The 17,299-nt window shown below is 33.4% G+C and overlaps 2 protein-coding genes across 2 annotated transcripts in view; one reads left to right on the top strand and one right to left on the bottom strand.

Annotated features, from left to right (window-relative positions):
- Positions 1-4,723: 4,723 nt before the first annotated feature.
- On the top strand, positions 4,724-5,113 carry LOC115886155 (KRAB-A domain-containing protein 2-like). The gene has a single exon (XM_030905227.1). The coding sequence runs from the start codon at positions 4,724-4,726 to the stop codon at positions 5,111-5,113; it is 390 nt and encodes a 129-aa protein (XP_030761087.1).
- Positions 5,114-8,492: 3,379 nt separating this feature from the next.
- The window catches only part of LOC115886153 (far upstream element-binding protein 3), a 51,348-nt gene continuing 42,541 nt past the window's right edge, over positions 8,493-17,299 (bottom strand). Inside the window, exons 10-13 of the mRNA XM_030905226.1 lie at positions 13,126-13,381; positions 12,220-12,319; positions 11,791-11,938; positions 8,493-10,112 (exon numbers count right to left, since the gene is read on the bottom strand). Of these exons, the coding sequence (XP_030761086.1) occupies positions 11,811-11,938; positions 12,220-12,319; positions 13,126-13,381 (484 nt within the window). The 3' untranslated portion in view covers positions 8,493-10,112; positions 11,791-11,810. The remainder of the gene's footprint in view (positions 10,113-11,790; positions 11,939-12,219; positions 12,320-13,125; positions 13,382-17,299) is intronic.

Genomic DNA, 17,299 nt, shown 5'->3' with positions numbered 1-17,299 from the left:
TCATTTTCTATCGAATAAATTAGAAATATACAGAGGGTGTCATTTAAAAATCAAAAGTTGTAGTCATCTCCGGTGAAACAGGAAATGACCAAAAACAATTGAATACGTGAATCAATCCTAATTTATGCCATATATTAACATACGAAATTTCGTTTTTTTTATCTAAAAAAAAATTAAAAAGTTATAAGGGTGTGCCACTTTTGAGACGCACCCGGTATAGACTGAGGACAACATTTTGCACATTTCTTCATTACTGCATAGTAATTCAGAAACACATGCCAAAAATATTTATTGTAGAAACGATTAAATCGCTCCTATTTCCTCTAAAAACTAATTCGAAATGGGACTTTTTACTGATGAAAATATCCAAACAGAAAGCTTAGATTTATTTTTAAACTATGTAAAAAATTTAAAAATGAGGAATTAACAGGCGTCAGTGTTACCTTGGAAATAAAGATCTCTATCATTCTATATGTAAAATTAAATGGTAAATAGCATCGATGGTCATTTGCAAGCTAACTTGATTGAATTGAATTACTTTTTTCGATTATCTACAGGAAAATGTCAAATATAAACCCGAATAAAAAATCTACTATAGTCAGTTATTCATTTCCACCCAATATAAGTTTGTGGTATTATTAGTGATAATATTAGTATTTCGCTGTGATAATCATTCTATTACGCAAACAACAACCCATTAAAGAAAAAAATGCACATTCTGTATTAAAAAAGTCATTGTCAATCAATATCCGAGACATTCGTAACACTATTCTTACGTAACATAGCATCATCCTCAAAGACCGTCGAGAAAGCACCCCATCACGATCGCCTCGACATTCTTCAAACTGTTTTTTAGGCGAAATCCATTTAGCAGGCGCAGAGAGCCCCAATCCCTACAACGTAAAAGGTGTACTGTAGTGTACAACTTTAAAGATAACATTTTCGTTGCGTTTCGCTATACCGTACACCCTCTCCAGGTAAAACTTCATCAACACAATAACCGCCAACAAAAAAATATCACCTTTAGTGGCAAATCACAAAATATACAGAAATAGCAGTATGAAAAGTATAGGCAATATGAATACATAATATAAATATGTCAAACAGGGTATCAATATACGATATCAGAACTTTTGGTGGGACAAAAAATCACAAAATATATAGAAATAACATTATAAAAAGTAATATTATATCTAGATAATATTAATAACTCAGATCATGGTATTAAACAACAAAATAAAAATAAAAACAATAAATAATATAAATCTAGACGAAATTAGACGAACAATATGTGTACAGTATATCAAAGATTGTAATATAGTAGACAGAAAATTTTAGATAGGCAAAATATAATGGGAAATGTTTTAAATACATCGCCTTTCTTGTAAAGCGTGTCATCAAAATACTTACTTACTGTGTGTGTGTGTTGACATGCCTATTCAACATTTAAAACACAGCTTATTCAATTACCCAGCTGAACATTTCTCCAAATTTTCAAGACGACCTGTCATCTGCTGCTCATATGTGTGCATATGACTTCGTAGATGGGTTCTTGTAATCTTCACATTCTACATGTATTAAAACAAAAATATATAAAGGGTTGCCAGTAGTATCTGCCACAACATATCAAGCTATTGAATAAGCTGCACCTATATTTAAGGTAACTTAATAGAAATGAGATAAGTATCATTCAAACAAGTTTCGTGATGACAAATGACCTATAAGCTACAAATATGTCCATCCTTAAGCTTACGTAAATTGTCACAGAATACTTTAGCCTTATGACGGATCCAGATCAAGGTCACAAAAGGAAAACATAATTTCGAGACAAATACAAGAAAACCTTAAGGCAAAATTAAAAGGAAAACTAAACTGAAACAACTACACACACCAGCTAATGCAACACTTCTATTGCACTGCCGACAGCATTAAATACCGAGTTTTCAAAAGTGGCTCACCACTATCACTTTATTTTTTCAAATAAAAAAAACAGATCTGGTGTGTTAGTAAATGGCATAAATCAGAATTGATTGACGTATCCAATTAGTCTCGGTCACTTCCTGTTTCACCGGAAATTAGTACAACTTTTGATTTTTAAATTGTACCCTCGACATATCGTAAAAACATTTTTTTACTTTATTTGATAGAAAATAACATTCTGTATAGAATGATGTATCATCAAGGAGCCTTGGAAAAATACCTTTCATAGACTAATGTTTAAACGTTTCCTGACCGATTAAAAGATACCCCCGATTGTATTTTTAATCATTATTCAAACTTCAAACGGAACGTGGGCTCATTAGCATATTCAGAGTCAAATTGTCATTATGAACACAGCCATTACTCTAGATTGAAATTTAAATACTCTTTTTTTAGCAAACATGTCAAAAGCAAAGATTTCAGTTAACGTCCCCTTTTTGCTGCCAGGGCTAATCTGGACGGGGCCCACTTTGTTTACGCGGAATCCGAACCGCGGTCCTCGGCCATATCATAGTCAATGGCCTACCGACTTGGCAAGTGTCTAAATCGACGTAGCTGGGCCGTTGCCCATGTCAAAAGTTGTTTCAACGTTGTTAGCGAACATGTCATTCTATTCAGAATGTCATTGTCTAACAAATAAATTAAAAAATACCGAGGTTACCATTTAAAAATCAAAAGTTGTAGCTTCCATTATAGTACAATAATAGGTATTTAATGAGGGCTTAGTATTTCCCTAATATTTTACCGTGTCTCCCCAGAAAATTGTATGCAAAAGTTGAATTAAACTCTTAAAGAGACGTTGAAGTTGTACTTTCGCCAAGAATTTTACTTTATTCGGAATGGGCATTTAAATGTTATATCGTCAATGAAACGTGCAAACCTGCCAACTCCATTCTTGATTTTAAATAAATAATACTTTTATTACATCATTTTTACGTAAAATTTTTAACGAAATATTGATTTTTATTCTTCCCCAACAAATATTATGCTTACCTCTGTATCATAATGCATGAATATACTTGCTACATGTGTACTGTGTACATATATTTTTTGTACCGTTTCTTTTCTCTCCTCTAAAATTAGGAATAATGGAGTTAGCAGTTCATCACATTTCACCGACGATATACTAAAATCTACCTTCAAATTAGTAAAATTTATAATACGGCCCAGGGATAGCTGCAATTAAAATACCAGCAAAAATATGATTTTGTCATTGTCAAATTCGATGTCACATTTTGTTTACAATAATTTGTGTGATTTGGAAGGGCTGGATATTTTTTTCTAAATTGGGATGTTCTATAAAAGAATTAGTTGAGTTGAAAATAGTATTCACGGTGTATATGTTTACTATTCATTATTCTATCACTTTCATGACCTCGCTTATACCACATACATCCAAAATGCAATGTTCTGTGCGACCCAAAAGCGCAAATTAGCAAGAACGCTTAGGCCAAACATTAAGTTATCCACAACTAACACGCTAGAATTCTCTGTATGATGCTCTAACACAAATTATTCAATAAAGGTTGAATAGAACTATTTGAAAAGTTGGGCTACTGCCGAGATCTTAAAACGTTTAACTAATTCCATCGACATTTTACAAGGTGAACAAAATACCTTTTACGGATATCTTATGCCCACTCTTGGAGCTATTTTCAAGAAATGGAGAGATTAGAGACACCAGATTGAAAACTTCAAATGCGGCTTATAAAATTCTAAAGGCAAGTCAAGAAGCATTGTTAAAACGCTTTAAAGTTCTTTAACTTTTCCAAAACACAGGCTAAAGAAGCAATTTTGGTTTCCTTCACTTGGACCAGATTTAAATTACGCTGGGTAAAAGCGTTCTAATCTGTTTACAGAGACAGTGAATTTGTAGTAGAGGCAGCCGACAAAATAGAGGTAACTAATAGTGTATCTGTTAGGAGCAAACACCGATTTCGGCCAATGGACGGAAAATATGGTCAAAACGCGTTCTGGCTGTTATCATTTTGCCAATGTCCGAATTATCGCTTTCTGGCTATTTAATGAAGCCCAGAACGCGTTTTGGGCCACCTGCAATTGCCAGAACGCGTTCTGTTTTCTACTGCGATTGCCATAATGCGTCGCCGATTTTATGCGAGTCTCAGCTTGTAAACGATACCACCGGAGCTAGAGCCTAGAGCATTCATTTAGTATTTGATCTTTGTGCGGGTTAGAAAGTCGCTAGAAAGTATCATGGAGGACCTTAAATTATGTTTTAATGATGAACTGCAAAAGGCATAAGTGATAGCAATGATCGTAGCAATATTTTTACAAGAGAAAGATACGACCAAATACTTACGGAGGTGAAGGCGGCAAAAGCTTGTAAAAGCAACGGTGATACAATATCTTCGAAACAAAGACGGCGATTAAAAAGGTATATTTTAAAAATTGGCGAAACCGAAAAACTAATTGAAAGGAAGACAGACGAAACTGCCGAACTACGGTATTTTTGCATGACCCACGAATTGTTTGACATTATTCATTCCGCTGATGTGGAGGCAGGACATAAGAGACTACGAGGTATGTTTTTTCAGTTTTTTAATGGACTCAAGATCTACAAGTGTTTTTATTTATTTTAGTTATGAATTCTGAACTCAAGAGAAAATATTGTAATATAACACGGCAAATAGTTGAAATTTATTTATTACTTTGCAAGCAATGCCAATTAAAACAGAAAGTTCTACGAAAAGGACTAGTGGTTAAGCCAATTTTGACAAATGAAATGAATTCTCGCTGTCAAGTAGATTTAATTGACATGCAAAGTGAACCAGACCAAGAATTTCGTTTCATCCTAAACTATCAGGATCATTTAACAAAATTCACCGTACTACGAGCATTGAAAACAAAGACAGCTGAAGAAGTTGCCTATCATTTATTAGATATTTTCTGTTTATTGGGCGCACCTATGATTCTACAAAGCGACAATGGTAGAGAATTTGCAAACCGTATAATCAAAAATCTTGCTGAAATGTGGACCGGATTAAAGCTGGTCCATAGAAAACCTCGCCACTCGCAGAGTCAAGGGTCCGTAGAGAGATCAAATCAAGATGTAAGGGACATGCTGGTTACATGGTTAGCCGATCAACACACAACAAAATGGTCTGAGAGGTAGCGATTCGTGCAAAGCAATAAAAATCGTTCTCTGCATACAGGAATAATGAAAAGTCCTTATGAAGCTATGTTCGGTGCGCCTCAGAAGATCGGTCTCAAGGATTCGTCACTTCCTGAAGAACTTTTGTCTAACATCGAAACAGAAGAAGAGCTGCAAAAGTTGTGCGATCAGAAGAATTCAGACGAAAGTGAAGATAAACATGATGAAGATCAACGAGAGAAAAAATTTTGTACAATATGCGAAAAAGAAATTTCAGATACTTATCAATGTTCAGTTTGTTACCTACCTATTCATATCATTTGCGGAAAAACTAACGAAACAAATGGAGAGGGTGAGCAGAAAATTACATGTGACCGATGTCTACGAACTGAAAAAATAACTATTGTCCGGGACGAGGCTAAAGAAGGACTAGAGAAACAATCCGAGAAAATGATTGCCCTTTCGTATTCAAAGTTACCACCTATAGATGTAGGAAGAACTGTTATTGTACGAGTACCTGATGTTGACAGAGGTAGACTTGCCCCGAGAAATGTGTTAGCTGTTGTACTCAGTATTAACGACTCTGGACTTTATCAGCTTGGTGTGTAATAAATGTATGTGAGCTATTTAACATTATAACTTTTAATTCATTTTCAGGAACGAAAGATGGAACTTTGCAGTCGCTGTACTGTCGTAATGAGTTTACTTTGGCCGACTCAAACTTTATCGACATTTCTTCAGTTCCATCAACGTCTGTTTCTCTCCGTACAGCTTCTGGTTTAGCATCTGGATCAAAACAGGGCTTTGTACAATGTAATTGCAAGCGCTATTGCGTAGACAAGAAGTGCGCGTGTAGGGCGAAGAAAATAGTATGTAACAGTAAATGTCACAACAATAGTTCGTGTAAAAATAAGTAGATAGACAAGATGAAAATTGTTTTTTTTGTTCCGCGTTTGAATATTTTACGTTTCTTTTAAAAATAATGTTAGTTTTAAGGTTTGTATGTCGTATTTACATAAACAATAAAAATATTTTTTCGCATTGAGCATTGAATATTTGTGTGCTTGACTCGTCCTGACAATGACGCATGCCATAATGCTTCTGGGCTGATTTGGGAGAGTTGGAATGCGTTCTGGTAAATGCTAAAGGCCCCGAACGCGTTCTGTTCTCCCTTAGACGACCGGAAAGCGATATTTCGAACATTGGCAAGTGGCTGGCGGCCAAAACGCGTTTTGGCCATATTTTCCGTCCATTATCCGAAATCGGTGTTTGCTCCTAACATATCCATTAAAAAGAATATTATAAAAAACACTACTGAATTATTATTTTTTACTATTCATATGCTTTAAATTAGACCTTTATGACTCTCCAGACACGCTTAAAAGTTGCAATAAAAGGAAATTTGAGATTTTGCAGTATGTAGAGGATCGAAGTATGGACTTGAAATCATTAGATCGATTTCCTTTTATACGGGAACTATTTTTGAGATATAGTAACTCTAAGTTTGAATTTGTGCCTGCCTGTTCATTTCAACGTGTGTCTGCCTACCGTCATGCGTCATCGGCACACGTTGAAAGGCTTTTCAGTAACATAAACAGTAAACGTGACTTGAACATATGTGCTTTCTAACTTATACTTCAAACAATTAGTTATACTAAACGGTAAAATACTTACGACTGAAGTAAAAAAATATAAGTACTTATTGTTATAGTTACAAGCTCAAGTTAGCTTATTTATAGTTAATAATTAATAATAAATAAATAATATAATTTATTTATAAAGTTCATTATTAATACTTATTTGTAAGTACACTTTAGTTAATACATACTTCTTACATTTTTAACTGTTTTTCTGATGCACTTTCTGCAAATCCTTTAAATACTACATAAATACATGAAATAAACATGTGGTATTCGAAGTACGTTATTTGAACAAAAGCAGGTACTATTAAAGTATTTGATTCTTGAAATACTTTACAATACCCACATCATAACCATAAAAATATATATGTCGCAGGCGCAGGCGTATCGAATAACTCGGCATTTTGCAAAAAGACTAGGCATATCATAAAAAACGCCGGTGTTTTTAACAATAGAAGGATATTTTACAAAGAGCATATCTGTTTTTAGTCGCCTTGCAAAATGCCTAATGAAAACTAGTCAGATTGCACAAAACATTTACGTGGGATTGGTAAAACTAACTTAAATTTATCCAACGACATTTCTTGAACTTCTCTTTCAAAATTAGGAAATAATGGTACAAAAAGTGATAATTCTGTTAAATAGAGTATGGTTAACGGCGGTTATTATGAAGATATAAATTCATTTTATTCTAAAAGAATAAAAGTCCCAAAAAAAGAAAGCAAAGTTCCACAAAGAAGCAGCCCTGTACACAGAATCTGCCTGGCAACGATTTGGCATTTTGTAAAACGACTAAAAACTTTTTTACAGAGGTGTACAGAAAATATCGTCATTGTTAATATGCCTAATTTTGATTAGGTTTTTTGCAGAGTTATTTTTAATAGGGTTTTTGTAAAAATTCTTTCTTTTGTTTTTTAAAGCCGGCGATTTATAAGATGCCTAGTCTTTTTGCAAAAAGCCGGATTATTCTATGCACCTGCGACATACATATAAAATTTCAACGCGCACAGGTAACTAAATTTAGCGAATCTTATTTAAAAAGTCACCTACATTAGAAGCGGTATGTTAGTTTTTATGATATGTAAAATACCTAAATTAAATAATGTAAAATACCTAATGTGTTAAAAGCCTCTGGCAGACCTTCCTCTATCTATATAGAAATATTACTTTCTTAAAAAGAAAAAAAAACTATAAATTAGAAGGCACAATAGAATAATCATATCAATAAAAAATACCTAAAATTTAAATATGCAATTGTAAATAAATATCAAAAAGTAAAACTGAAATATAAAATTTTATATCATATTCAAGAAATCACGTATTAGTAGAAGTCTGATGTTAATTTTATCAAAAAATGGTAAAATAAGTATCAAAACATAATAAAAATAATTTTGTGCAGTCATTCCAATTCACCATGAATATCCATCAGAAAGTCATTCTGTGCTGTTTTTTCCTGAAATGCATCATATATACCTTACCTTTTTATTAAAAAATATGTTTTAGGAAATAAAATTATAAATCAAAGGACAGTACATATCACATAATAGAGAAAATCATACCAATAAAAATTTATAAAATTTAAATATGGTTATATATGTATCAAAATCAATAGATATGGTGTAAAAAGTCATATAAATATATACATATAAACTATAAAAGATCCCATTATGTCGCGAAAATATATACGTACTGTACCTCGACCAGCTTTTGTTGGATGGGTAAATGATCTGAAAAAGAGAATAAAAAACAACAAACGCAAAAAGAGTTAAAGAGTAAATTTAATTGTCTTCGTACATAAATGGACAGACGAACTGCCTAAATACATATTAAAATGTTACAATAGGTTTGGGACTAACGGTCAGATAATCAAAAAATAAATGAATTTCATACTCTCAAACAAAGAGGACCATTTAATAATCGTAACGTTTTCTTTTTCTTGCTTTTAGTTTCAGAGACTATCAATGATTTAGTTTTTGATCTGATAATTTTTCAATCGTAAGCAGTATTTTATTTTTAAGGGTATTTTCTAAAACTAGAAATTGCATTGTTTATTCAACATACTAAAACCGAACTGATATCTTTTATTTTAAAGAATGAATCTAAAAATCAATTTATAACATTCCTATCGTTGTTTTGTTCGATAATATCTCTCCTAGAGTTCGCTGGCTTACCCCCAGCAACTCTTTTAGTAGTTCAAAAGTACTATGAACTATACAAATATTCCTAAAAGACCTTATAAAAAAAATACTGCGGCGATATCCCAATAAAATCGTAAAAAGTAAACTATTTAAGAAAGAACATTGAGTGTGCTGCTTCCTGATTTAAAAAAATATAATATAAACAGAAGAATAGACTAACCTAACACTGCGTCTGAGACATACAACCCTCTGTCAACTTTACTGTGTTGGCCTGATTTATTTAACATTAGATCGTACATACTTTGCGGATACCCCTACTTAATAAAATTTTTTAAATTATTATGCAAATCAATTGACAATATCCATATATATATACATATATATAAAAGGCTCAAGCTCAAAAAATATTTTTGTACTGCTTCACTCAATCCTCAATTCCAAAAAGTTATCAAATGATTTTGTTGAAGAAATAAATAGTAAACACACATTTTCGCTTGCCAGGTTTGCAGGCAAGCACTATTGCTGTTTTTCCTAGTACCGTATGATCGAGAAAAATCGGCGTCAGCGATAGCTATTAAATGAAGATCGCTGTCATTTTATATGTAAATTTATATGAGAAATGTTATCGATCGTCATTTCCCAGCCAACTGGACCTCATTTTTTTCGATCATACGGTATAATAGGTGTACGTTTGTGTTTTGATTAATATTGAATTTAAAACTTTTCACCATCAAACATATGACTTAGACAGTCCTATCAGGGAGCTCAATAGTCGAGCAAACAAAGAAATCGTCATCCCACCCAGAGAAAGACCCATGCCCTAGACTAGAATGTATCTATATCCTACATATATATTCTTTAATTTTGAGCCACGATTCGATAAAATGCACGCGGTATATTCTTTTATAAGTATATGAATTCAATAATAAAAAAAAATGTTGCAAGCTTTATGGTGATTACTATATAAAAAATATCAAATTATATATCTGAAATTTTACTTAGCGGTTCAACGCTGTAAAGTTGATCGAAAGTGTTGAAATGTTTCTAGACCAGGTCCATTTACACGTTAACCTAAAAAAAATCAAGCATTATCTCCTATATATAGTTTGTCTCATGCCGCCGTGCCAATCGAATAAAATAAGTTGCGTAAATCTAGGACGACCTTAAAAAATTCCTTATGTAAAGAAATTTGAATGTTTCCGTTGTCGATTCTCAGGTTAGACGGCTGACCACATTTATAATCTGGAAATGATATATAATACTGATTGGTGCTGTTGGCTGTGCTTGGCTGAAAGAGAACTGGCAAGGTATTGCTCAAACATTCACAGTAAAAATGCAAAATGACTGGTAAATAAAACATTCTCTTACTTATGACTAAACGTTTGAATATAGAAATATCTCAGACCAATTATTATAAATATACAAGTAAAGCATTTGAAAAACTGTTGAGAGATAGACAAGACGAACGTTTATTTTCGAAGTTTAATAACCTTTTCATGCCAGTGATTGGCAAAGAAATGTTTATACGGTACTACCGCTACTAATAATACAGTTATTAATTTTAAATAGTTTTCAAAATTAGTGTGATAAAAAAAATCGACGATCAGGCAGATTTTGGATGGTGACAGATAACATAGATATAGTTATACAGTAAATGTGTCAAGTCAGCTCGATCAAACAGTATACAGGGTGTTCCTTAATGACATGCTAATATTTAAGGGGGCGATTCTAACCTATGGTGACCTATATTAAGAAAAAAACTCATATGAATGTATGCCTTAAACATCCTAACTTCTGAGAAACAAGGTTTTTTCATAATAACTGAGGTTATTGTAATTATCTTTATGAAATTTCATACACGCCTACTATGCATAAAACTGTTTTTTTTTTGGTGCAATTTTTTTTGTTGTATCTCTTAATTTCCATCCATTAATTTTATCTTAATTTATTTTTAAAACCTAAACCTTAAATTTACCCGCCTATGTAGGATTCCGCGAAATAAGACGGAAAGGAGAAGATCTGATAAAACTTCAATCGGGAAACATGTTCTACTATAAAGGTACATCTACTGGAAGGATTAGTGGCATAGAATTTCTTATCAAAAAGGAATGGAAAGACAGAGTAGTGAATGTAACAGGTATCTTAGATAGAGTGGCAAGCCTAACACTCCAACTGTCAGAGAAATATTACTTGCAAGTGGTACAAACATACGCTTCAACAACTAGTCATTCGAAGAGAAAGTAGAAGAATTCTATAATAAAATCAACCAAGCATTGGTTTGGTACTAAAACGCCCTCTAGCTACGAAACAAAGCAGAATCGGACCATGTTGACGTAAAAAATAAATTCTATTTGTAAATGAGGAATCTCTGAATCCACGAGAGATGGTATATGTTTTTTGAACACTCTGTATAAGTATATGTATCATTGCAGATCAAAGAATCAACGAATGAAAATATAAAGCGTATTGTGGAGTAGCAATTATCAAATTAAAACAAATTGAAAAGTATTGAGTGTATTATTAATCTAAGGTTCCAAACATATTGAAACATTTGAAATGAGACTACAGTTTTTATTTATGTTTTACACTAAAAAATACTATGCTTTTAAATGGACTTTACTGGTCTATTTATATTTGGCCAGAGAGAAGTAACATTCAAAACGCTATTTTGTTTTTCATGCAACTCTCACGTATTTTTACTGAAAAATCTAACAGTACCTTTTGCTATCAAACTACACATAAAATTATAACAATGAATTCCTGTATCCTGAAATAGAGAACCTCATAATCGACGTAAAAAACGAAAAGTTTGAAAAATAGAATAGAAAAGAAAGCAAAAAAATAAAATAAACACACAATATATCAAATTCGTGGGGGTTAAAATGTAAAAGAGAAGAATAAAAAACGAAATTATACTCACAAGTCTGAAAATATTGAAGGTTAGTTATCAGGCGGGTTAGGGGGCGCTGACGTCGGTTGCCCTCCGTACCCGTATTGCGGAAACCCGTAGTTTTGCTGACCAACACCGCCAGGAACTGGAGCTTGGGGCTGACCGGCGTAATAACCACCTAAAAATAATTGTACATACAAAGTGTGCAACAAAAGAAACGAATATTATTGATATTGAAAAAAGTTTGTGCAAAATTTCTTCAGAATGCCCAATTACAGCAAAAAATAATTTTGACATTTGTAATCACTGTCATGGCGGCAGAGTATAAAGTCCTCTTTACACAGCAAAAAGTGGGGTTAGGTTTCAAAATAACGAAAAAAAGTCAGAAAAATATATCAGGATAATGTAAAAACGGTGCTAATTATGAATATAAAGTAGTGTGAAGCTTATCTATTTTACCTGGTTGTTGATATCCTCCATATGGTTGTTGATATCCTCCAGGTGCTACTTGTGCAGCGCCTTGTGAAACAGGAGCTGCGGGCGCTGCAGCACCACCAGTCTGTTAAAAAGAAATATATCCACACATTTATTTAGCAGTTTACAGAAAAATAAAAATATTACTGTGTTTGAAACTTAATAACTAAACATAAAAACATATCCCACTGAACAATAAAAAAGAACAAATACCATTACAAAGAGATGAGAAATAGATAAAAGATAAGAATTTAATTTTTATGTAGCAAATAACTTAAAACACTAGTTTTTCTATTCTTAAAATTTTCCAGTACTGATGACAGATTATTAAATAATTTTTAACCCTTCATAAATAATGGTTTGTCCATCATAATACTGCTGTTTTTCAATGTGATAGCTTAAAGCTTTTCTTAAATCACACCAAATCATAGATCCTCTTTTCTTAACCACTTTTTAAAGAACGCTGTTAAAAATTTTATGTATCACTTTATAAATAAAAATTATAATTGCCTCTTTCACTATTTGTTGAATATTTAAATATTTAAAAGCTCAGTATTTCAACACAAACAAATCTTTCACCTTACAATATCTATTCCATCCTAGCACAATTCTTAATGTTCTGTTTTGTTATACTTGCGGTCGGTTTAAATCTGTTTAATTAATTTTGTTTTTAATAAGGCGTTGAATGAGCTGCGGCTGATGCAGGTCGATGCCGGGGCTTCGAAAAATGTTTAAGTAAAATAACTCGGCTATTTTGAATTTATTTTAAAAATGGTAAATAGAAAGTATGTTTCTTTTATACATATCTAGCACTCCTTAAAATACTTATGCCTCACTTAAGAGGCATCCCGTAAAAATAAATATTTTGTTACTGAACTACTGCTACCCTACCTTATTTTTCATCTGTGCCTCGATAGCTTCCGCCTCCTTCATTTTACCGATGCTTCGGTAATATTCAGCCCACTGAGCACTGTAATCCGGTTGACCCGACCCTCCCGCACTGGCAGGTGCTTGAGCACCACCTCCGGGCTGGGTTCCCGCTTGGGGAAGGACGGGGGGAGCGGCTCCGTTGGCCTCCGGCGTCGGGCCCGTTCTCGCCTTAGCCTGATGTTCGATTACCTCGGCCTCGCGGTGCATGCCCAAGGATCTGGAAGAAAAAATATGAGTTTAGGCAAATGGGACATTCAAAAGACTACTCTCTCTACTAGGCTCTTGATTCGAGAAAGAAGAATTGCGTCAGGTTAGAGGGAAATTACTTGGTAATTGTCTTAAAAGTAAAAAATGGCTTTACCTCTGGATCAACTAAAGATTAAGGTACATAATAAAATTATATAAGAGTTTCTTGCCTTGAACTGCTAATATAGAAATTGATTCCACGCTGTGTTCGACATAATGTGGATCAACTTGCTCTCACTACCGGTTTCAGGGCCCGACCCCATCATCAGGTGAGCTTGGGTCGTTTCCACAAAATGTCGAGCACAGCGCAGAGTATATAAACACGACTTGTCGTTAAAGTAGCGGTAAGATATTAAGTCCCGCGTCGCGAGATATCACATTTTGTGGAAACGACCCAAGCTCACCTGATGATGAGGTAGGGCCCCGAAACCGGTAGTGAGAGCAGGTTGATCCACATTATGTCGAACACAGCGTGGAATCAATTTCTATATTAGCAGTTCAAGGCAAGAAACTCTTATATAATTTTATTATATACCTAAAAACTGCAAGAAATTTATTTTCCATTATATAGATTAAGGTACATTTAGATGGTCAGTTGAGTTTTCCGTTTAGTTTCAGTCTCAATTCAGTTTAAAAATAACGATCTATTTAGACATCAATTGAGTTTTCATTATTGTCGTCCACAGTGCAGTCGACATGTATGAGGAATGGCTAATTGCGTTAATTTTCGCCTTAGCACCGAAGAAACCAAGAAAGAAAAGAAGTAAATAGAGCAAAGACTGTCTTCTAGAGAATATCACTGTCTCATGTAAATTTCAAATCTTGCGGATCTGTCCCACCGTCTATTGTGCGATTATCATATTTAACAATTACAGTGTTGATGTTTTTTTTAATGGATATAATATATAATTTTCCCATAAATATGTTTGGTTGGGTGAATTTTTTCAATATTTTATAAAATATAAAAACCCACAACTCTACAGTATATATTATGTACAGGGTGGGTCAAATTCGACGCTTTTAAATGGAAACATCCTTTTCTATATAGATATACGGAAGAATAAGGAACATTTATTCTTCCGCAAATATATCCATAGGATTAGATCCATGGGCACTAAGTCAGGCGGCTTCGACGGCCAACGGCTGGGATCTTGGTTAGCTATTCAATTATTCTTGAAATTGGCTGCAGAAATTTGCTGATAAGTTCAGCTTTCAGAGGCGGTGCGTCGTCTTGCTGGAAAAATATGTTTTCGAGTTCCATTAAGGGCATATCATCAATAAGGGGTCCAAAGCCTACTAGTTAAAAGTGGCAAACTTTTAAAAATTCTTTATTTCAAAGGGGATTACAACAAAATATCAAGTGTGCTATATTTTTGGAGAGGTATTTTTAAGTTCTTTTCAGTTAATTAAAAATATACAGGGTGTCCCAAATAAAAAATCAATTTTTCTGTTGATAATTCTTAAATTATTAATTTAAAAAAAATTATACTTAAACCATTAAATTCTACGTAAAAAGGTGCTTTGGAAATGTTTTCATAAAAATACAAAATTTTCCATAGCAAAAAAGTTACAGGGATTTGTTAAAGATGCACATTTTTGAAAAACGCCCCGTAACTCCGAAACAGTAACAGATATCGATATGCGGTTTTCATCATCATGTTATTGACAAAAATTGAGCTCCAGATACCGATATTAGTTTTTGTCTATCTCCTATAGTAAAGGGTGTTTCCATTAAAAAGCGTCGAATTTGACCCACCCTGTACAACATATGAAGGGTCCAGGGGAAGAACTTGATAAGCGCCAATTTCTTAATTTAAAGGTTTTACAATATTATAGTAGGTCTCACTAGTCCCTACAAAATGTATAAACTCGGCAGGGTTAATAAGTTGTTAAATCCTATAATATATGCCTAGTAAAAACATATAATACACGGAAAGAACCTGATAAGCACCAGTTGTGTTCTCACCAACTGTTTCCAGTGCTCTCCTGTAAAATTAGTATAATGGCGCTTATCATGTTTTTCCCTTGGACCCTCCATATTTCAACATGTTCTAATTTTTTTCTTCTAAAGTAATTCACATTTTTGTAAGATTTAAAAATAACTAGTTTGTAATTGTTTAAATGAAATAAAACCCTACAGGGAAGTTACCACTTACAAGTCACAGTTACATGCACAAACATTCGCCTGCAGAAAAGTATAATAAAGGAGTTTTACATTATCATATTTCTTGTAAGCTAATTAATTAAAATTATTTAATTATTTTGGGTTTCCCAAACTTCTAGAGTATACAGGGTTAGTTTTCTACGATGTTCTCTATGGATATCTCGGAAACCACTGGAGATACAGAGTCCGTTAAATGGGGAAAGAATTGCAGTTTTGTGGGGTCATAAATATGCGCCTTTCAGATTTTCTAAAAATTTCATGGCTTACTAGATATTTCCACAGATTATACAGATTATAAACTTTGTTTTTTCTTTATTGTTTTTCGCGGTTCCAATTTTCGGAATCGGGCACTAGTTAGGTTACTAGTTTGCGCACATAGCACGCCCACTTATGGCCTCTAAAATTGTGAACAGAAAACCGAATAGCGTCATGCTGTATTTACGTGTACCTTATTTTGACAGTTACGATATGCGCAAGTCAATTTTTAACGCAACGCCCGCTAATAACGTTACCGCCTGACGTAATTTGCGGATCAATTACACCAAGCGTTTTTTAATTAAATAAATATGGCCCAAAATAGGGATTCCACGTCTTCCAATATTACAGAACCTATAAAGAGGCTTAGGTTTACAGCAGATGACGACTTAGCCCTTCTAAGAGAATTTGTTGCCCTAAACCCACTGGCAGACGTTGCACAATAAAGCACTTAAGCCCTTTAGTTTTAAAATACCTAGTAAACAAAACAATTCCAAAGTTTTAAATTCAAAGTTAGGTTAAGTTTAAATAGCGGACGCGACGCGAATAGAATTCTTTCCGATCCGATAACTATAAATGAAGAGAGTTAATACCACCTCACGTAAAGGAAATAACACCTGGCGTTATTAACGTCCATGCACGCTACTCGGTTTACCGATATCTCTCTATTACGCTGTTTATTGTTATTTTACGCGAGTTTATTTTTGCGCATAAGAAATTTTACTCGTTTGCTCATCGACATAAAAAACAATTTTCGTACCACGAATTAGGGATAAGATTTTTATCTGTATACATATAGTATACCTAATCTGTGATATTTCGAAAAAAGCAAATTTCGGCTATTTTAAAAATTGTCCCTAATGCCATTATAATCTATTTTAGACAGAAAGTTGTCAGATAAAAGTTGTAAATAATCACATCCTTGATGAGATTGTGTCCTCCGTTTGTTTCTAAAGCCTGTCATTTTTGACATATGACACAAACATATATTTTTTAAATGGAAACCATAGTTTGCCATGACTTCACAAAAAGTGCAACTTTTTAAGCGTTTCAGCGATATATAAGCTATATTTTTTTGAAAAATTACCGATTTATAGCCAATTATTATCATTTTTAAACAATTTCGCTTAGTTAGCTATGGAAACAAGTTCAATCGTCGTTACTCTCAGAAATGTGAAACTGTCACATCCAAAGTTTCTATATTAAAATAAACAAAAATTGTAAATATTAATTTTGCAAATGAAGAAAAGCGTGTAGGATTATTGGTTGAACTTTTCTTGGCCATACATTTTCGAGGATACGTTGACCGGTGACGGTTACTTACATTTTTTAGAGAACGGTTTTCAAGACACGTTAGAAAAGTTAAATTTAGATACTCGCGCATCAATAGAGTGTTTCCAACATGACTTTCAGTATGACATCCCCCCCCTCCCCCATAATGAAAGAAATGTTAACAATTATTTATATCAT

The sequence above is a fragment of the Sitophilus oryzae genome, unplaced genomic scaffold, assembly GCF_002938485.1.
Source record: "Sitophilus oryzae breed Bouriz unplaced genomic scaffold, Soryzae_2.0 scaffold_469_pilon_pilon, whole genome shotgun sequence".
Taxonomy (NCBI): Eukaryota; Metazoa; Arthropoda; class Insecta; order Coleoptera; family Curculionidae; genus Sitophilus; species Sitophilus oryzae.
This window is presented reverse-complemented; position numbering and strand designations above follow the sequence as displayed.